Source organism: Equus asinus, chromosome 7 (genome assembly GCF_041296235.1).
Source record: "Equus asinus isolate D_3611 breed Donkey chromosome 7, EquAss-T2T_v2, whole genome shotgun sequence".
In the NCBI taxonomy this organism is placed as follows: domain Eukaryota; kingdom Metazoa; phylum Chordata; class Mammalia; order Perissodactyla; family Equidae; genus Equus; species Equus asinus.
In genome coordinates, this window is record NC_091796.1 from 38,793,527 (window position 1) to 38,816,011 (window position 22,485).

Consider the following 22,485-nt stretch of genomic DNA (forward strand, 5'->3'; position numbering starts at 1 on the left):
TTCTCCTTTTCAGAAGTGCTTTGGTTCATTTCCTGAAAAAATACATTGTGCTTGGGGCAGCGGCTTCTGATGTAAGAAGACATGGCAGCAGATGGGTGTGCATATAATTTATTGTCCAAATTGGGACAATTTTGCAAGTGAAAGGAGGCGGAATTAATAAGACTGGCTGACCCCGCACAAGCTGGGATGGTTCCAGGTAAACCAGTATGTGTGGTCACTCTTCTTAAAAATAAGCCACCCAGATAAAAAGTCTGGTTTTGCCAGGAAAGCTGTGCTTTCCTAGCTGAAGCTATCATGTCAGCCATTACCTGACAGCTGAGCGCACTGATCTCCATCACACGGCTTCTGTCTCTCATCAGGGCTCCCAGAGCGCCCCCTGCCATTATAGGGACCTCTTGGGAATAGGAACCCTGTGCACTGAATGCCTCCAGAGTGTGGAAATGGGGCAAGGATTCTTGTTCCTGCTCCCAAGATGTGGGCAGATGTGTGTCTGGTACCCTGAATTTGAACTTAGACCATGTTTGTCTATGGTAGAGAAAGATTATTATAATGTTTTGGGCATATTAAGGGTTAAATGGGTATTTGTGGGCTGGTCTGGGAGTAGGGCAAGGTAGAAATGGAACAGAGCACTAATTACCATATCTTTGGAAAAAAAGGGTTCAAGATTCCAAATACTTGACTTATAGACCAACTTATGTAGCAAGAGCCTTTTACGAGCTAGGGGCTGCCTCTAGGCCACATTTCATCCTGTTATTTCTCAGAAAGTAATACTAAATAAGTCAAATAATAAATACAAGTAAATTAAAAAAAATCAAAGTAGTTAGATAAAAGCATTAATTATAATAGAAAGCTCAAGTTGATTTAAAATACTGTGAATTTCTTTAAAATGTGATTTAGGGAAAGGACATTTTTCCTCCTAAAAATTAAAAAAGGAAAGTTATTTGTATAACTTAAATTATATTCAGCACTTAGAAGAAAAAGACCTGTTATGGATCTTCCTGTTTCTTCAGAACAGCCTGACATTCTCTCTCTTTTTAAACTGTGTTAACATTTTATCCCCCTACATGATGGGTGAGAGTGTCTATTTCCTTACACTATCGCCATCCCTGGATATTACTGATGTGACAAACTTTTTTTTTTGATTCTTCTAGGTAAAAGGTGACATTTATTAAAATTTGCATTTCTACGAGTAGTTGTGAGGTTAAACATCTTTTCATAGCTTTATTGGCAATTTCTATTTTTCCTTCTGTGTGTTCATATCCTTCATCTATTTCTGTTTGGAGGATGTCTTTTTCTTGCTGATCCTCTGGGCTTTATGTATAACTGAAATTATGACACTTGATTGCCATATATGCTGAAAATGGTTTCCTCAAGTCTATTTTTTGCCTTTTGACTTTGTTTGTGTTTCCTTTCGGCTTAAAACTACCAGTCAGATATGTCTCTCTTTTCCTTAGACATGTGAGGACCTGGAAGTATGTTCAGGATAAATTGCTAATTTAAAGAAAATGCAAATTGCAGACCAAAACACACTGCATGATCTTATTTGTGCGAAAAAAGAAGCGTATGTGTCTATAAACACACACTTAAACATACATATTTATATAGAAGCAAAAAGTTGGGAAGGGTCAATCTGTTAATAGTGTTTACTTCTAGGAACAAGATCATCAGAGTAAGGGTCCACAGGAGGATTTTTTTCCCTAACTTTCTATAAATTTAAAAAGTCATGGCAAGAAAAAGTTTTAAAAAGTGTTAACATATTTCCAAATGAATAAAATCACTTGCCTTGGGACAAGCCCTGGCAGTGTGTCAATGGAAGAGGCAGCTGGTGGAAGAATGCTGTTTGTCATCTCACATCACTCTTTGCACTCCTCTATTAACTACAGAGGCCTAACCTCATAGCCCCATATTACAGAGGCAATGATTCAACTCTGTAGGGCAACTGTAAAATGACTAAATATCCTTCTTGATCACCTCGGGGCTAAAGAGGTGGGATGGTTTAATCTCAGTGTTGAATTTGCTTTAATGTAAAGAGAAGAAAGCAGGAAATAAGATCTTTCAGAATTTTAAAATGGATTGCATTTATAAAGTTTCCTGGGATATTAGGGAAAGAATTTCTCGTCCTAATGAGCAAAGAGAAAAAATGAGGTAGGGCGCTAGAAGCCAAAGGAAAGATGGTGAGTGAGGAACAGATTAGCCTTGGGAGTTTCTAAAACAGCTTGCAGGCCAGGCTGGGACCCTAGAATGTCCATGGTGTGGCTCTGACAACTCTAAACTGCTCATAGACCGTGGGGACTTATTTGTCATGTAAAAGCAGAACACAACAGAAAGCAAAGGCACTTACTTTGTGCAAACGCCTCCTGTACGTCTCCCCCTACCCCAGTGAGGGAGTCCTGTGGCGTGTGCGTCGGGGTGGAACAGGCCGACGCAGACCGCACGGGCATGGGGATGGGCCTGCTGATGGTGTGGCTGGGGGAGGAGCGAGGAGAACCTGCCCCCTGGGTCTGGAGAGACAATGCAAGTCATTAATTTGTTTTCCCAAGAAAACACCAAATGCCATCCCCACGGCCTCAGTCAAAGGTTAAAAACAGTAACAATGAAATTCCGAAGCAGGAGGAAATCCTAGGTCATTGAGATGGAGATTCTAAACCTGAGCTGCAGCTGCAGATAATTTAAAATCTTATTGTATATCATCTGAAGTTTTGGTTACATATTGAAAGCTAAAAACATTAGTACAGCATTGTTCTATAATATTGGAGATGTGTGCCCACGTAATGCAGCTACTATGAAGCAGGGACAACAACAAGGGGCGTCTGTTTTCTCCTTGAAGGAAGTTCTATGGACATTAAGAATAAAAGGACATTAAGGAGAAAGTTTTAAATATAAGCTAGGAGGCTCTTTAGGATGGATCTGCTTTATGTGCTTCCTAAATTTTCAACCTATCTGTCCTGGCATCGTCTCTAGAGGATAATTCACAGTTCAAATCATGTCATGCAATAATATGCACATTAAGTCTCAAATTAAGACTCAGATGAAGCGTGAATTGTTTCATCCCTATTTTACGGTAAAAGTTGACTTCACCAAATTGCTCTGTGATTCGGGGTTTCAAATGGGGAAGGGAAAAAAGAAATCTTGGTTTCTAATTTCTGGCTTGTTTCCTGGAGGAAATATCCTTCTCTTCACCTATGAAAAAGCAGTAGTCTAGCAGGACAGTAAGAATAGTGGCATTTAAAAAGGAGTAAAGAAAAAAGCAGAAAACAACGGAAAACCCCGTATCTCTGCACCACGGTCCTCAGCATGAAAGTGTTCTGAGACTGTCACACCTGGATTTTCACGGTTTTGTCTCTGCAATGAGATCTCTTGGAAATGTTTCTTCTGTTATAATAATTAGTTTACAAAGGAAGTCAGTCACACACAAGTAAGAAAATGCAGCGAGACCCTCAAGTGCATACACAACAGATTAGGCATTCACATAAATTCCATTCCATGTTGGGTCTGGCCAGGGAGAGTGAGGACTATTCCACAGCAAGGCCCAGAGATTCGCCATCACCCCATTCAAACCCCGAGACATGCACCACAAGAGTCGGGCTCTGGGATATTCAATTTAGATCTTTTCTGTGGGTTCAGCTGCTTGCCGTTAAAACACACAACATCAATCCTGTAAAATGTCATGCTGTTAGCTTTCCAGGGCTTGGCATCACACATAAAAGTCAAATCTACAAATTGAGAAAAGTCCAGAATTAAAAATGAAGCGAAACAGAACAGAGCACAGAAAATAACTCCCGTGATGCCCAAAGGGCTAAGGATTCCACTCGTTCACTCTCCACGGTACCTTGTATTGGTCTGTCCGGGCCCAGAGAAGAGACCTTTGCCTGCTTGCGATGGTTTGCAGCCTGCTCGCCCCAGCCCGCTCAAGGAGGGGTCGGGTTCTCCCCAGCAGACTTTGGCATCTCAGTTTCATTACCAGGAAACCTCTGCTTTTGAGCTACCATGGCATCCCCCTGCTTCCCATGCCAAAATAAATGACTTCACGTTGGAGTCATGCTTTGCCATGTAGGAAGGGTTTTCACGCACATCCTCACTGATTTCTCTCCACGCCCCATTGAAGCAGGTATCATTACTCGATCTCAGTGCTCAGAGAGGTGAAAAGAATTGCTCAGGAGATGGAGATGGAGGGACTGGGCTGGTGTCTGAGCCCAGGTGCTTTGACTGCTCTGGGCTGTGGGGACATGGATGGGCTATGGTTGGCGGAAGGTCCCTCAAAGGAGACAGATGTTGGTCAGGTGCTCTGAGGGCTGCCTTCCCCTTGCAAGCCCTCCTGTGCATCCTTTTCAAGGCAGAGCCCACAGTAGGGCTCCTTGTCCTTTCTTATCTGTCCCCTTTACCAAGGAACCACTTGCGGCAGGGAGGAGGGACTGGAGATGGGAAACGGGACAGAGGAGTTGAAGGAAGAAGGCTCTTGGCCACACAGCATGAGTTACCCTCTTAACCCTGGGAAGCCAGATCTTCCTCCGTGGTGGGAGGTTCACAATAATAATGCAACTCCACTTTTGTATGTAATTTACAGTGTAGAAATCACTTTTACATACATTTTTATTTCATCCTCCTAATAATCAGTGCTAGGAATGATAGTAGATTACATGTGAAGAGCAATTTGCAGTCTATAAGGCACTTTCATTCTAACTACTTCACTTAGTCCTCCTAACAAACATATGAGGTATTATTATTATTATTCCCATTTTTTGGGTTAGCAAACTAGGCTCAGATGGGATAACTGGGTTACCCAAGGTCTCTGAGCTCGTGAATGGCACAGATAGAACGGATCCCCAGCTTTTAGTCTACAAGCGCAGGGCTTTCCCACGGCACCACAGCTGCGTCTCAGGATGCTGGGCACTGGGACCAACCATCACACGCTTCCATCTGTGCTCCACTAAGCATAGAAAGATCTAGCAACCTGAAAGCTGAGAAGACGCCGGGCATGGATCCAGAAGTGAGCAGTGTTGGAGCAGCAGCCTGGGCTTCCTGCTGGGCCAGGCAATACCTTTTAGTTGCTGGGTTGAGGGGAGCACTGTGAGTGCCCAGGGGGGCAGAAGAGCTTTTGGGCTGCTTCTCAATCAGGACAGAAACACATGCCCACAATCTCTCATCTGCAAATCTCACATCCCAAAAGCAACTCCTGGTATTTCATAACTGATGGAAAGCAACGTACGGTACCTGCATTGTACTGCATTTCTAGAACTTGAAAGATTCTGAATTCTGGAACATGTCTGGACCCAGCAACTTCAGATATGGGGCTGTGGGCCTGCATTTCAATATTCTAATGGCTGCCTGGGGCTGTCTTGCACATCAGCCCTGCTTGCACCTGTTCATGATCTCCAGTATGTGGTGCTTGTGAGGCTGGTCCCCTGCCCTCTGGGCACTAAACCTGGCCCTCCTAGCCCTCCTTTCTGTGCGTCTCTTACCTCCTGGCAATGCTCTCTCCTCCTCCTGCTCTGAGCTCTCCTGCTAACTGTGTTTGTCTGAGGCATTCCCAGCCCTACCTCTCCCAGCTTAAGGCCTGGTATCCGAAGCCAACTTTTCCTACTCCTTTCTGCCTCTTTCTTTTCTTCAAAACTCCTATTAGTAGTTTTGTCTTAAGAGAAAAATAATCGACTGTAGTTAGGAGTTAAGGGAAAAACAATTGATTGAATCTAAGTTACACCAACGTGTGAATGACTAATAGCTACCATCTCCTAAATGAATCTCTAATTGGTGCCATTTCAAGCAGTCGGATTATGTGAAGAATTTGCGTGGAAGATTCTGTACTGAAGAAAAGATTCAGTTGCATCTTTCCTGCAATTCACAACTCTCAAGTCATGTCCAGTCTTTACCCAGACATTTGGGGGTAGAACCTTGGTTCCCTGGGCGATCGTGGCCCCATCTCTCTTTGTCAGGACACTGTCCAGTTTGATGCATAGGACCTTCCTAGGACCTACTGCTGGGAACTCCATCTCTGTTCTGTTTTGTCCTTGTAGGGCCACTAAGAAAAGGCAGTCGCCCCTTGGCATTGGGTCACATCAGTGGAGAGATCACTGAGTTTCATTTTCACAGGTAGTGGGCCCTGTAGAATGGTGGTCTCTGGCCTGGTCACAAAGCATGACTGCGAACAACTTTAGAAGGGCTAGAGTGAATACTCTCCGTGAACACCCTTTCCTGGAAATTACTCGATGATTAACGGAGCAAAGACTTAAGGGACAACGGTCCATGCAGATCAATATCTAGATCTAGAATTCCTGAGAAGAGAGTTGATTTATGGAAGAAGGAAAGCATATATCATCCTTGGCAAATTTAAAATAGCTCTCTTCCTAGAGAATAAATGAAAAATTCATTTCTCCACTCCATTCACTGAGTCCACTCAAGCTGCTGTTGTATCAATTTTTAAAAAGTCTGACAAGATCCATAAATTTTCTGATTTTTTCCAGGAAGCATTTTGGTTTCCACTCAGCACCAGACAGGAGAAATGCTTCAAGGAAAAGGACCAAATGTCTATTTGCTGAACCGGCACACCCTGGTGAAACGGCAGAGCAGATGACCAAGAGACATGCGTGGGTGGCCTTACGCACTCCCTCCCCCGGAACCAAAGGGTCTGCCTCTCAGGTTTGGCTGAGAATGCAGCCTAGACAGGCCTGGTTTTACCTGGCAGCCTGGGAAGGTGCAGCAAAGCAGCGTTTAGTGAGCTACATTCAATCATCTTTTCATCCTGTTTTCAGTATACATTCACTATCATCATAGGGATTGTGGTGGCCTAAGTGTTGTAGGGATGTGCATGAGGCGACTAATTCTGACTGCTCAGGCCGGAGGCACCATTCGACTTGAGTCTTAATAGCAGAGATTTCCAGGCAGAAAAGAGGAAGCAGGGGGAGGAGAAAAGAGCATTCCAAGCCTTGGAGCATCACGTGTAAGGCATGGGAAGTTGGGGGGGGGGGGGGTGGTATTGCAGATAAGGTGGTGGTGGGGGCGGCGCAGTGTGGATGAAGCACCAGGCTCCCTGTGGGGAGTGGAGGGGCCTGAAGCCGGGAAGGGAAAGAGCCAGTTTGGGGGGCTTCCCGTGTCATAAAGGGGGCTGGCCTTTATCCTGAACTAGGTGGTCATCTTCCAAGGTTTTTAAGCAGAGAAATAATTTTTATTTTTCTAGAATTAATTAACCAATCTTTACTTTTAAAAAAGGATGTGACAGAGTCTGGGAGGGTATGTTTTTGAACACTCGCTGTTAGTCCTAATATTGCAGTTCTTTATGGTGTGAATCATCTCCCCCTCATTTTGACTGCTCCACTACTCCCCAGAACATCCGCCAGAGAGGATGAGCAGGGGATATAAACGGAGGTGAACGTAAGCTGGTAAAATGTGTCATTTCTGGCCTGTTCATATTCTATAGCGCGTTTGGAAGAAGTAGGAACCTGAATGAATATGACTTCCTGAGTTAATTGGGTCATCCAGCTGTAAATAGAGAAGAGAATAGGGGCAGGAGATGCAACTGGAATGATATTTGACTTTCTTCTCCTGACCTGACTCTGTTAGTTAAGCAGAAGGAAGAGAAGTGAATGTGTGTGCGTGTGTGTGTGCATGTAAAATATGGGTCAAATTACCAAAGTTTAAATTTTCTTGTGTGTATGTGTATACATATATACATACCTTCATACTCATACTTGAGGTGCATATAATAATTTACAAAGTGCTTTCACATCCACTATCTTTTAAAATCCATACAACAACTCTGTGAGTGATGTATTATGGGTATGTTTGAAATAAATTACCAGGAAGTTAATTGACACTCAAGATCTTACAGCTGTGAGCAAAGAGCTGGGACCACTATAATTCAGGTCTAACTCCAGTAATCTTTCTAAGAAAATTATTATTGAGACCGTACTTTCTGAACTCAAAGTCAGGATACTTGGTTTTAGATTGAGACATATTTGGAACTGGAAGTATACCAGAAACCCTGAAACATACCATCATTGCAATTATACCCCAGCCACCTTCATTATCAAAGTTTTTACAAGTGTTCTTTTTATGGTTCCTTCAACAAATTTTAAAAATAGACAAAGAAGAAAGAGGGTAGGATAATTTCGATTCAAGTTTTGTAAAAAAAAATTTATTGCTTATGATACCATAATCATCATATTATATTACAGGCACTATATTTTTTTTTTTAAAAAATTCATGTTCTCTCCTCCAGGGGGATAAATTCATGCATTACTTCTAACAAGAAACAGTATAAGTAGGAATTATATATACCAGTAATAAAATACATTGAACCACACAGACTTATGATAAAGCAAGTAGAGGTTATTAAATCAAGCACAATTTGTTGTGTGCCATGTCTTAAATCTGATTTTACAAAGAGAATGTCCCCAAAGGGGAAAGGCTCATAAATAAAAACGGAATTTAGAAGCAGATGCCAGACTAAAACCTCTAAATTCTCTCCTTAGATCATGTTATACCACGAGAAGTCTATAAATTTGGACGGCGTTTGTTTATTTCCTTGTGGCTCTGCCTCTACAGGATTGGGACATAACGGGGTTTGTCTTCAGTTTTGACTGAAGGTCAGTTTAAGAATCAGCCACATGACATCTACTACTGCATTTGTCCATTTCATTATTCAGTACTCCTATAAAGCTCCAAGTGAAGACTTTCTTTTTATATTTTATGCCAAGAGAAATTTTGGTCCTCTGAGAACAAGTATTTCTGTTTTGATAAAACCACCAATTACATTTTCCTTTTTTTGACTCATTGCCAGAAAGCTCAGAGTAACATCCTTGTCCCTTATGATTAGCATCTTTGCAGTTTCTTTTCTTTATTTTTGATTTTTCTATTTCTATTTTATGAAGTCATTGTTTATGTCTTTTTGTTGTAAGCTGCCTCGAGTCCTTTATGAAAAGAGGCTTGGGTACAAAAGCAAATAAATAAATAAGACAGGTAAACTCTCTCCCCACCCAGACAATGCATTGCTGATATCTGGGTGTCACCAATAACGGCTCTTAAGTACGCATGGAGCAGTACCATGCTGGCCAACTTTCAAAGATGCAGTGGCTATCGAGGGCTCAGTGGGGAGGAGCTGGAAGGAAAGGAGGCAGTAATGCTCTTATGGGCACTGCCATGGTTTGGCTCTATGCATCCATCTGTTTATGAACTTCCTAGCTCTATGCATCCATCAGTTTATAAGCTTCCTATGCATCTATCTGTTTATGAGCTCGCTGGCTCTAGGCATCCATTGGTTTCTGAACCTCCTGATCCACCGAGCCTTTCAAGAATGCATTGCCTGGGAAATGGTAGAGAAGGGGTCCCTGAGGGAACTGGTTCAAGCAAGGCTGACTGACTACAGAATGATTGCTCTCTCTCTCCACTAGAAGGAGGAAAGTTCTATTTGAGCCTTATTTCATATTTCTGTGCACATGCTAAGTTAGAGACAGGAAAGAAAAGAGGCCATTTGCAAAGAGAAGCAACACAGCCAGGCATTTTTCTCTGTCATGACCTTAGTGTGGCAGGAGTACGACAGCAACCCCCAAGTATGCATTTATGGGCAACGATACAGGCTGGAGATGTGTGTCCTTCACCCAGGGGCACTGTCTCTCATTAAAATTTGACTTTAGTAAAGTAATTTTTTTCACAAAATACAAAATAATGTAATACATTGTCTTTATTGTCTGACATTACAGATTAGTTTTACACTTTCCTTTTTTTACAGACTGTGGGAATGAAGGGTAAAAATGTGTCCAGCATTTTGCAAACATTCTTTGTTACACACAAACACACACAATGAGTAACAGGAAAGAGAATACAGAAGAATTAAAAAGCACGTTGAAATTGGACAGGCTGTGGTTCTAATTGATCCATGGAAATAATGTGAAACTTCTTGATAATACTAGCGAGTGGGATATATTGTTATACACAGCTTGATACATGCACTTGAAATTAAAGCTGCTTTTATTTTGCTTCTATTTTTTTATTATTATTATCTTTTAAGTATGCTGCTCCCTCTGCTGGCTTCTGAACCTGACCACAGGGTCAGACACAGGCTTAGTTTAGGCTATAGCTAGAGGGTCACAATGCTTCTATTTCTAGAGATGCACGTAAGAACCTTGTGAACTCCCAGAGCAGAAAGGTTCTCGGTGATAAGAGAAAGCCTGAAAGTTATCTATTCTTTTGAGATCACTGTCAACCAATGGGAGGGATTCTTCTTGGGGAAGAATTAAACTATGGGAAGTGCACAGTTACTGAGTACAGTCTTTCTCTCATAAGACTGAGCACATTTTGGTGAGCAGTGGGGAACAGGGCGCAATAATTAAGCAATGAAAAAAGATGTGGCTGGCTGGTTTTTCTAAAAAGAGGTTCTGCAACTTTTCAGTAACATGGAAACGGAACTGAATATTCACAGTGTGAGAGGATGACGAGGTTAGTTTCTAGGTGCTGTGGGTTTTACTGAGTGTAATGTTGGTGGGTCTCTTTCTATTAAGAGAAGGATCTGATCAACAACCCAGAAAGGTGTGAGACTGGTTTGAAACTTAGACCCTAATCTAAAAAGTTTCCAACAAATTACAACTTGTAATACCTCTTCTAAAAGGTAACAGCTCTTCATTTGATGCCCACAGTAGTAATAGTTATAAAAAATGCTCTATTTTATATATCTCAATTCAAGCACTACATTGAAAAGGAAGCAAATTAGTATCATTTTTTTTTTTCTCTTTCCAAACTGAAGCATGAACATACATTAGAGGCAAAAGCAATGAGAAAAACGGCAGGACGGCAGGCCCCTCCACTGTTAGTTAAGACCTGCAGTAGGGAACATAACTTACTCCCTGCTTCAGTTCTTCTTCCTACAGAAAGATTGAATCAATAATAGTTAGATTACCCAGAGTTCCAATAAGAGCATGTATACAGTGTGAAGGAACGCAAGGTAGGGGAAACATCAACCCGGCTTTGATGGCAGGTCAAGCCTTTTCTACCTCATTGACTTTCATTCTAAGTCTATTTAGGTATTTAAGACTACAGACTCATCTCTTTCCTCCACGCATCCAACCACCTTTCAACACAATCTCTCTCTCTAGCCTTGTGTTCGTACATCCTGATACAATAGATTGTGCTCAGTTAGGCTAGTTTGATGCCAAGATGGCTGGCGGTAAATAGACTCCTAACCCATGGCGATGGTGACAGAAACTATAGGACTATAAGTCGGGGGCCGTTTTCAAAGCTTCCTGTCATTCAGTGAAGGGATAGATGCAATCAGCCCTCTTCATTTGGCATATTTGGAAAGGAAAGCATTCAGAGCTTTTCTAGATCATCAAATGAGATAATAGGCCAGGAACAGTGAGAGGTTATTAATTATCTGGGCTTTCTGGATATATATAGTACAACAAAAACTGAATTCTACACTATACATGTCTAATACTCTGAAAAGTAAATTTTGTTTAGTAAAGATAAAGCATTCCCAACACTGATGGCAGGAAAAGTTGACCAAGGAATTAAAAAAAGTAAAGAAAACAAAAGAAAGAAGTGTTCCAGCAGTGCCTGGGACACAGTAGGTTTCAACAAATATTTGTTAAATGAATAAAAGAAGGGAAGGAAGAGAAGAAAGAAAGAGAGAGGAAGGAACGAAAGAGAAAAAAGAAAGAAAGAGAGAAGAAAGAAAGAAAGAAAGAGAGAAAGAAAGCCAGAAAGAAGAAACAATATAGAACCAATAAATTATGGTGTGTCAGGGTTGTGGGGGATCCATGGACTGAAATTCAGGACTTCTTGTCTCACAAGTTAGTTGTCCCCAGGGACTCTGCCCTCATCATCCTATCAGAAATTTCAGTTCCTGCCTTTGGCATGTCACAGTTCCAATCCATACTGGTTCATGCTTGTTTACATCAGGCAGGATGACGCACTGACGCTTCTCCTGGGCTGACTGTGGATAGGTGGTCATAATTAGTCTATTTTTGACTTGAAATGTAATTTGGTGTATACTGAAGAAGACAATAAAGGGTCATTAAAGGAATAATGTCACTTCCCAATGAGAATAATAGATTATAGCATTCTGCAGAAGACTTCCATAGATCATCTCAATAAACACTCTACCTGCAGGAAAGTAAGGCGATATCCCCATTTACACTTTGCATTTGAGACCCATAGTGAAGATGAGAGAAAATATTTTACTGTGGGGTGAAATTAACAAAAATATTTCACCCTACACAGATGAGAGAAAATATTTTACTGAAGTTAGCAAAATTATTCCTCTTAATGAGACTATAATCACCAAAATTATTTAATGGCTATATCTTAATTTTCTGAATTAGACATTAACTTCTGTTCAAATTAGTCAGAATTGCTAAAAGGTGTTACATGTAAAATATTTCTGAATAAATAAACATTACTTTCAAGGACTTAAGGAACTAGAAATAAGCCAAGAAGAAGTTGTCCCATGAAGGTCCTCCTTAGCAGTCTGTTTCCAGAAAATGGATAAGAAGGAGCCCTGTAATTCCTACCATTTCATTTGTCTAAGAAATGATCCTATATCTGAGTCTGAAATGACATTTTTGGGGAAATCACATATAATAATTGGAAAAACCATTGCACATTATGTGCAAAAAGTTTTTACAAATGTCATAGCCGTAGGTCTAGGAAACATTTATTTGAACTGTCTTACCTTTAGTAGCTTCATGAGACCTTCTAACTGGACCATCAACTCTCTCCGGCTCTCCTGGAGAGCAGACATTCTCTGCTCCAGCTCGTCCTTGCGCTGTCTAAGAAAGAAGTAGTTGTCATCAGAGATCGCATTCAACTCACCGAGCTAATCACATTTCCCAGTCTTGTGGACTAGTGCACCACCAGAAAAAGGGCATCTCTTGGCCTTGGACATGGTTAACAGGTAGGAAAATGTTGTCAAAGGAATCATTATAGCTTGAGTTGTACGTGTATTTGTGAGAAGTCATTATTTGTTATTTGTTAGAAGTTATACAAAAACAGGACTAAAATCCTTTTAGATACTACCCCCTTCTACCCTGATTCAGAAAGAATACCTTATCCAGAAAGAATAAAATCTTTTCTGAACGCTTACTATGTCATGGGCCATGTGCTGTACCATGGGGTTCCTTGCAACAACAAACAAAAACCAAATTGTCACTGAAAAAGGGCAACCCACAGGCCTCCCAAACTCAAGGACCCTTTTGTGAATCTCACAGAAAACACTGGTTACTTTTATTTGGAAATTGGATTTAGAAAAGGACATTTTAAATCTCTTCCATCCTTAGTATGCAATGTGGTGGCTTTCAGAGGTGAAATATTAATGCTACATAGTTATTATAGTCGATTTAAATTTTCTGCTTGGATTCGGTTTCATAAAGTGAAATTAGAATAAAGGAGTTCCTCCATAATTGTTCTAACTGAAAATAACCTAAGGTTTATGTTTTTTAAATTCTGTTGTGTCTTGCAGAACTTCTATAAGGCTGTCAGCAAGAATGGAAACCACAAACGGCAATCTGTATCATTCACTGTGACACTAAGAGGTACAAAAATACTGTTACAAGGGGGAAAGAAATGAAACAGTATGGAGAATATTAATGGCTCACAATTCTGAAGAATACGTATACTTTTCAAATCAATTTCAAATCTATTATTTCACGACCATTAGTGAATAGGTAGTGTATATAATTTTTTTCCTTGCCCCCAAAACTTCTGTCTCAGCTGGAAATATTAGAACTTGTATTTTAAAAAGGTGTGGATTCTTCAACTATGTATGCATTAATGTATGAATGGATATCCCTGTCTCAACGGCACAGACACAATATTAAGTGGAACTGTAGCGGGACTGTGAAATGAAAAACTGACAATATAAAAATGTCACACTGACTTTGGTCAACAACTCATCCAACTGAAAGATATTTTGTGGGAGGACAGTTTATGGATATAAATAAGACATTTCTAATTTGCTTTCATATAGGCTTTCTTTATAATGAATTATAAATTTAAAATTTATAAACATATCTCAACCCTTTTTGAATATATTCATATTTTTGGCTTTTCTTGCCACTTAAGGCTCACTCCCAGAGTAATCTTTCCTTTGATTTCCTTTGAATTCAGAAAATGAGGAACATCCTAATTTTATAGACTTTAATGGTATCTTATTTTAGTCTTTGTCTTCCTGGCTGAAGCAGTCTAATTTTGCAAGTCTTGCTCCATTCAAAAATATTCTTCAATGACAAAACCATTAGCTGTTCTTTCTTTGACCTTGTCTGCACATGGTGTTCCAAATGCATCCCCAGTAGGACTTCGTAGATGGGTGGATAATGTTTCTGATTTATTTCCAGTTCTCTTCTAGATACTACTCTGTAATTTTTGGTCTTTTGGCCAGAGGAGCACTTTGAGAAGAAGGTTGAAGCAAAATTCTAATATTGTAGGTAAGAAATCCTAAGAGAAGCATCTAAAAACTATCAGAAACTAGCATTAATTTAGTAGTTTTATTTATTTATTTATTTTGTGAGGAAGATTGTCACTGAGCTCACATCTGTGCCAATCTTCCTCCATTTTATGTGGGACGCTGCCACAGCATGGCTTGACAAGCAGTGCCAGGTCAGTGCCCAGGATCCAAACCTGCCAACCCCAGGCTGCCAAAGCGGAACACATGAATTCAATCACTATGCCACCGGGCGGGCCTCAGATGATAGTAGTTTTTAAAAATGTCATCATATGATAAAACAATAAGTATTCAACTTTATGTTATTTCCCCCAAATAATAAAAAAGTTTAAGGTGGGCTACGAAATTCAAGTCTGGAAACCAGAGAATTGCATCAGCGGTTACAATTCCAGTTCTAATTGGTAAACCAAAAAAAGTCACCTTATATTAACAAGTTTTCTCAAAGAATAATTTCACATAATTGAAAAGAATGCAAGTTTTCAGGTATAGAATATGATGCTTATTTATTAGGCAAGGAAGAGATATGAAAAATTATACTTGTTTTTCTTGAGATTTGTAGTGTGAATTAGTTGCTTCAAAGTTTTAATAAATGTTTTCTTCATTATAGGAGATGGGATTGTCTTTGCAAACACAGTTCTTCAGCTGTCTCTTCACGGTTTTGCAGTTTATCCAGTCATCCCACAAACATCTATTCAGCACTTTTGTTTTAAGACACTGTAAATAAAATAATGAGTAGGAGACAGTTTTTGTCCTTGGGTGAGAGAGAAGGAGACATAAATAAGATCAAAGCAATAATGGTGAGTGTATAACAAAAATAAGAACAAAATGCTCTATGTGGTGTCACTGAGAAGAAGACAGCCAGTTCCATGTGGTGGTGGAAGGTCAGGGGAGGCTCACTAGATCACCTTGCAAAATTTCCCTCAGAAATTCCATCCTATGTGGGAAGGAAACACCTGGGGAACCTTATGGAATGTTCCAGACCTTTCTCTGTTTCATCCGTGCCTCGGGTTGCCTATATTCTTGAAATTATTAGTAAAGCTCAGTACTGAAGTAAATCTCTGATTCACGTGAATCTGACTTGACAATCTAATTCCTGTGTTAGCTCGATATGTAACTCTCATCCTTCAGTGGTTTCCTGTTGTAGGATTAATAGCAATATCCTCAAGATGCTGTGTAAGGCCACACAGTGTCATGGTCTATCCCTACCTACATCTTCAGCCCCATCTCTTACCATGCACCTCTTTGTTCATTGCATTCCAGGTCTATAGACCTTTCAGCTAAGAAAGCACCAGATTTGCTCCTGCCATATAGTCTCTATCTTCCAGGAGACCCTTTCATCAGCTGTCCCACCCCTTAATCCCCATTCCCTGTGTCCCATTCTTCATACTTCAACTCAAATAATCCTTCCTCACAGTCGCCTTTTCTGAGTCTAGCGAAGGGCAGGTTTGATAATTATGTCTTTTTTTTAAAAGGAAGACTTCTTATGGCACTTATCTCAGTTTATAATTATATTCTTATTTGCCTGATCATTTTATTTAGGTCATTTTCCTACCAGACCACAAATTCTGTGAGAGCAGGGACAGTATCTTTCCCAACTTATCTTGGTATTACAATGCCCAGAAAAGTTCTGAGCTCACTGCATTTTAGAAATATTTGTTGAATGAATTAAATGAATAATAAAATGAGGAAAGGTAATTCTGACAGTAGTGTAGATGGACCAGAGGCCAGGAATCAATTAAGTGTTTATTATAATAGTCCAGGCACAAGATAATTAGGACCTAAGAAAAGGAGATGGAATCACCTGTCCTGCTCATTGTGCGGAATCTTGGGCAAATTATTTACCTTCTGTGAATCTCAGTTTCCATATCTATAAAAAGAGTATAATAATGGTGTCCATCGCCCAGGGTTGTTACAGCAATTATATGGGAGCTTAGTGCATAGGAAGTGTCAGATGAGCAACAGAGATGCCTATCGTATAATCCTATTCAGTTGCCAGACCTGGGTTGCAAACTTTGCTCTCAGCTTTCTTGTGGCTAAAGTAAAGAGGGAAATACGATCATTTAGAAAGGTCATAGCAGTCTTAAGACAAAAATAAACTACATGCTCATGAAAAGCAAAGCTCTGCTCCCTTCTCCCCTCCCTGTCCCCCAGCTGAAAGAAATTTCTCCTGTTGCTTTCTCAGCAAGAGGCCCAGGAAGGATGTAATGGATGGAGAAGATCTCCATCAAAGCTACAATAAGGAGCTGCTGTGTCTGTATCACAAGGCACCCTCAATGTGAGCTAAGGCCCATGTAACTGTGCAAGAGGCCATTGTTTGGGAGCTCTTTGAAAGTCTGAAATGACTAAGGGAGAAGACTTGGAACACCCAGAGCAGGGTTTCTTACCCTGGGATGTCAGGGTATCTGTGAAATCCCCAAATTGTAAAAGTGCTGAGCACAGAATAAGTGGTTTGTAAGTATCTAGAGAAATATCCTTCAAGGGAAGATACTTCTTCTTCTTAGTCCAGGCAGAAGAAATGTGTAGAATCGGGAGGCAGGCAAGCAAATCAGCTGGGATTTAGGTGGCTTAGGCCTCAAGCCTCAGGTGTGGGCCACCAGCTGACGGTGAGGTCCAAGAGTACAGAAGATCCTACAGAGCCAGACTCCTTAGTGTAGCTCTGGGCTCAGCTGGGGCCATGGGGATGCCCACAAGTTAGGGCCAGAGGATGGTTAGAATTACCAGTGTGTTCCAAGATAGAAACGTCAAGGAGAGAAGAAATATCAGTTGGGAAACTCATCCTCAGTGACCCAGACGCATCAAGATGCCTTCCTAGACTGTACCATCCAAAGGGAACCAAATACTTTAGAAAGCAAATGGTAACGGGGGGTGGTGGGGAGGAGGTCACTGATGAAAATGCTTATGAATAATTCCTAGTCATCATCCCTCTAGTAGAGAATGGGACAACCAGTGGAAGAAGTAGAAAGAACATTTCAGGCAGACAAGGTACCTTGATGCACACATGAATGACTACTCTATTTCCAAGATGATTTATTCAGTTATATTTCTGTGTACATTAGACTTAACTTTCAACTTGTGAGTTTGGAAAGCCTATATAATCCTATTTGGCAAAGTATTCTTTCAAGCAGGCATTTACTTTTATATGCCTTTGAGAAGGAGAATGATATGAAATATCACTTTTTCCTCCTTTTCATTTTCATCCCTTCTGGGTGATGGTGTGGGAGGATGTGCAAGGATTTCTAACACATCTCTCTGAAGGCAGGACCAGAAATCATTTGGGATTCCTGTTTTTTCCATTAAATTATTTTGTGATTCAAAAGTATGATGTGATCTCTTTGTATCAAGCACCCCCACAAATTGCAGGTTCTGTAATCTGATCTCCTTCCCACAACTTAAGCCTTTGGTGGGTCTGCCCCTCCAGCAGCTAGAGGTAGAATGGGTCCCAGCTGAGAGCAGGCAGGGCCTGCAGCCTGGGCCAGCTGTGCAGCTGTGCTCAGATGTTAACATATCCGAAGAGCAGGGCTGGGACGGAACCCCCCGAAACACCCATGACTATGATCAATAGGGACTTGGTAAAATCCAAACACAGCCATACAGACTCTGCTGAATTTGGTCACTTTGTATGGATGAAGCAAATGGTACTCTAATTCTGACAGGGGTTTCTGAGAAGCCCACAGTACAACTTTCCTTTTGCACGTGGGCGCGGTGGGAGGCACTGCAGTCCTCATCTGTGTCCTGCTGCTCTCTACCTTTCTGACTCGGAGAAGCGCACTGAAATTCAGGTGTTGAACCAGATGACTTTCTAAGGTCCTTTCCAACTCAAAGATTTTATGATGACAGAGCAGATAACACCAGGTCTTTTAATTCATTTGCAAAACAAGAAGGCACGAAGTCTATTTTTTAAGATCTATATGTAAAGCTATTGGGGACCAAGATTTAGAGAAAATGACTCCCTTTTATGGGTTATAGGTAAATTTTTTTAAAGGTTTTTAATTTTTTTCCTTCCCAAAGCCCCCTGGTACATAGTTGTATATTCTTAGTTGTGGGTCCTTCTAGTTGTGACATGTGGGATGCCGCCTCAGCATGGCTTGATGAGCAGTGCTATGTCTGCGCCCAGGATCCCAACCAGTGAAACCCTGGGCTGCCGCAGCGGAGCACACAAACTTAACCATTTGGCCATGGGGCCGGGCCCGGTAAATTTTCAAATGTAAAAACCTGTGATGTTTATGAGGCTGTTTGTGTGTTTGTTTCATTGACCACTTGCATCATAAACATATTATTGATAGTGCAAATGACTAAAAAGAGTTGAATTCAAATTTTTTCTAGTGAGGGATTTTGCTCCTGACCCAAAGGAACCATTTCCTTTTTTCTGTATTAAATGAAAGATTAAAATATAAACAGCCTCTTCCCCAATCCCCCAAATCTCAAAAGTTAGATATGTGATATTAAAAAAAAAGCAAACCAACGTCAGCTGCTAGGGTGTTTAGGGACCATTAGAAAATGGCCAGAAGCTCGACACTTAGACTTTATTGAAGATCTCAAACACCTGCATTCCTTGAGGTGCCTTGGGTTCCTCTCTTACCTGAGGAGCCGGAGTTCTGCCAGCAGAGTGGGGTTTTGCTGCGCCTTCTCTGGAGTGGGCTGAGAAGCTTGTTCATGCTCTAGCCGCAGCCTCTGGATCTCCTGTAAGATTTCTCTTGGGAGAGAGGAGGAAGGGAAGAAACCAGGGTCAGTTGACTTCCAGGATATCCAGGATCTAATATCCGAGCAGATCAGGGCCACTAGAACAAAGAAAGAGGGGTTCATCCTACGTTTTGGGGCAGAACAGACCCTCACTAGCCAACTGTGTTTACGAGGCGTTGGCTGTAGCTAGTTGGTGCTGTGGGTGAGAGGATACTGTCTTCATCTCCAGAACATCCAACCATGAAGACTCTGCAGTATGTCACTGGAGCCTTCAAGCTGAGTGTTCTCACCAGGATCTAATAATCTCTCTGGTAAGTAACGTAATGCCGTGGTAATGTGTTCAACGTTGAGAAGTGCCCTGCTTAAGAGACAAAAATACATCTTCCTATTATTTATGATCGCAGTCTGACACCATAAAGTACCGGCAGCAAGTACGAGGTGCTTGGAGGGAAAATAAGGATAAATGGTACTCTCTTCACAAAGCTAAATAATCCCATTTTCTCACCAGGAATGAAATTCCTCTCACTGAACTTATCTGAGAAGCAACTCAGTTAGGCAAGATTCTTTCTCTTTTTCTTAACATTTTCAGCCTTAACGATGGATCTCAATGAGGGTAGCCTTAGAAGGAAAGTGCTTTTAAAAGGATTCACTGTAATTGAGTCTGTGACATAAGAGTGCTCTTGGCATGACCTCTGTCAGGGGTGAGATGCGTCAGTCTATTATTGATGTTGGGGCCTGGGCTGCCCTGTACTGAGGTGAACATTAGGCCGGCCATAAAGGGTAGGTGACCTGTGTAAGGCAAATTATCCTTAAGTGAGTTTGAAGCCATTAAGCAAGGTTGCAAGTCATGTGTTGTTGGGGGAAGGGTCAGTCTCCCTACCCAACAAAATGCATGAAAGCCAAAAAGACAGAACAAAGCACCAAGAATGGAAGGTGAACTTGGGGAGCAAAGGAGTTGGCTTTCCATTTGACAGACTGCTTTACAACTGTCTGCTTCACAAACACACAAGAATCAAGAAGCTAATTACCAGTCACTGCACCTCTCATGGGTATGGTGAGAAGGTTGGACCACAATTCAGTGGTTTTCAACCTTTTTTTGTCCCCCTTGGTGTTCCATGATGGAAATCTTTAAAAGAAATCTTCTATGAAAACCCAATATGTCAAACAGTTAAAAGGGAGCTGCTCTGGATAAAGAAAGGCTGGGCCCCTGTGCTCCTAGGCTTTCCTCTGTCATCTTCAGGGTCCCACAGAACTCAGCCGGAACACCAGTGAACTTGGAATTCGAAGATCTCCTTCAGGGCTAACATCCTGATATTCCATGACTCCCACTAGTTCTCCTTGTTCATTCTAAGAACAGAATCGTGGCAGAGTCATTTGGCCCAAGGAAGGGGAAGAGAGAAGCAGCTCTGATAAGAAAAAATAATGGTAAGATATGTAATAAGCATTGAGCACTTAGTGTAGATCCAGGAACTGTGCTATCTTCTTTAATCTTATTTTATTTAATCCTTAGAAAAATTCTATTATATATGGGTGCTAGTATTATCTGTTTCATGAATGAGGAAATCAAAGCACAGACTGGTTAATGGACTTGCCAATAACAAGTATCTGGTAGAGGTGATTTGAACTCAGGCTGGGTAGCTCAAAGCCCGTATACATCAGACTCCCTCAGTCTTCTGGCACTTGCTCTGACTGGTGTAGCCCAGGCATGCTGCAACTTATATAATGCAATTTGAAGAGTCCCGCTACTGCTAATACTAACCACAACTGGCTCCTGCAAGGAAGGAAGCATTATCTTCTAAAGATCAGTGCTGAAATGTCCATGTTGACCTAGGGTAGTCATGAAGTGAAGTGAGCAGCTCCATCCTTCCCTGAAGTTTAGACATCTGATTATTGAGTTAATCATCACCTTGGAGACCATGGGACCCCTGGGGTGAATTTCCATGGTGCAAGAGTGTGACCTGGCTTCTGGGACATGGTTCTGGGGTCTTTGGAGAATGTGACATTGCTGGCCTACAGTGATAAGTTCAAGATGGACTAGAACTCATCAGGCATGGGGTGCGGAACTCTAGGGGCCGTGAAAGAACTCAGGGACAGGATGAAGCTCTCTTTCTGCCATCTCTTCTCATTCCCATTTCATTACTCTCTCTCTGATCCTAAAAACATGCATTCAGAGAATGTAATCCAAAAATGTCCTGGAAACAAGCAGTAAGAGTGATATCATGCCACAGCCAGGTTCTTTCTGCTGATTCTGGAGTCTCACATGGAGGCAGATATCCCTGGGGTATTGCCTTAAAGAAAGTCCCAATTTCCCCTCAGGTGTGCTATCCCCGTGCCTGGTGGAAGCAGAGGATTGGAAGGGAAAACAAAGTGCTTCGCGGAGGTGGGAGAGTAGGGGAACACTGCAACCACGATAAGGTGTTTGTGGGCCTGTGAGTTTTCATTTTAGTCTTTTTCTAAGAATGTGAAAATGTGCCAACCAAATCTGTACCTTCCTTTTAATTTTTTCTCTAAAGCATACTTTGAAGAAAGTATGAAAATTTTTCATAAGCATTTTCATTGTTTCCTCCAAGTTAGCATTTGCTTTCTGAAGTATTTGGTTCCCTTTGGATGGTACAGTCTAGGAAGGCATCTTGGTGCGTCTGGGTCACTGAGGATAAGTTTTTCAACTGACATTTCTTCTCTCCTTGACGTTTCTATCTTGGAACTCATTGGTAATTCTAACCATCCTCTGGCCCTAACTTGTGGGCATCCCCATGGCCCCAGCTGAGCCCAGAGCTACACTAAGGAGTCTGGCTCTGTAGGATCTTCTGTACTATTGGACCTCACTGTCAGCTGGTGGCCCACACCTGAGGCTTGAGGCCTGAGCCACCTAAATCCCAGCTGATTTGCTTGCCTGCCTCCCAATTCTACACATTTCTTCTGGCTGGACTAAGAAGAAGTATCTTCCCTTGAAGGATATTTCTCTAGATACTTACAAACCACTTATTCTGTGCTCAGCACTTTTACAATTTGGGGATTTCACAGATACCCTGACATCCCAGGGTAAGAAACCCTGCTCTGGGTGTTCCAAGTCTTCTCCCTTAGTCATTTCAGACTTTCAAAGAGCTCCCAAACAATGGCCTCTTGCACAGTTACATGGGCCTTAGCTCACATTGAGGGTGCCTTGTGATACAGACACAGCAGCTCCTTATTGAAACTTTGATGGAGATCTTCTCCATCCATTACATCCTTCCTGGGCCTCTTGCTGAGAAAGCAACAGGAGAAATTTCTTTCAGCTGGGGGACAGGGAGGGGAGAAGGGAATAGAGCTTTGCTTTTCATGAACATGTAGTTTATTTTTATCTTAAGAGCACTATTGCCTTTCTAAATAGTCATAATTCC

The 22,485-nt window shown here is 41.4% G+C and overlaps 1 protein-coding gene and 1 long non-coding RNA gene across 50 annotated transcripts in view; one reads left to right on the forward strand and one right to left on the reverse strand.

Moving 5' to 3' along the window:
- Positions 1 to 22,485, reverse strand: part of DTNA (dystrobrevin alpha) — a 357,744-nt gene that overhangs the window by 12,949 nt on the left and 322,310 nt on the right. For 24 of the 49 annotated variants that reach the window (XR_011504463.1, XR_011504459.1, XR_011504458.1 and 21 more), the window contains 3 exons: positions 19,005 to 19,118; positions 12,659 to 12,755; positions 2,342 to 2,501 (listed from right to left, as the gene is read on the reverse strand). Coding sequence is in view for 40 of the 49 variants with exons in the window: in XM_070513231.1 (XP_070369332.1) it covers positions 2,342 to 2,501; positions 12,659 to 12,755; positions 19,005 to 19,118 (371 nt within the window). In the remaining 9 variants the exon portion in view is untranslated. Of the gene's footprint in view, positions 1 to 2,341; positions 2,502 to 9,655; positions 10,851 to 12,658; positions 12,756 to 19,004; positions 19,119 to 22,485 lie in introns of those variants that run through there. The other 25 variants (XR_011504462.1, XR_011504460.1, XR_011504461.1 and 22 more) reach the window with 2 other exon arrangements.
- On the forward strand, positions 13,442 to 15,473 carry LOC123287311 (uncharacterized). Its single transcript, XR_006530552.2, has 3 exons — positions 13,442 to 13,517; positions 14,319 to 14,408; positions 15,033 to 15,473. It is a non-coding gene; the product is annotated as an uncharacterized lncRNA (long non-coding RNA).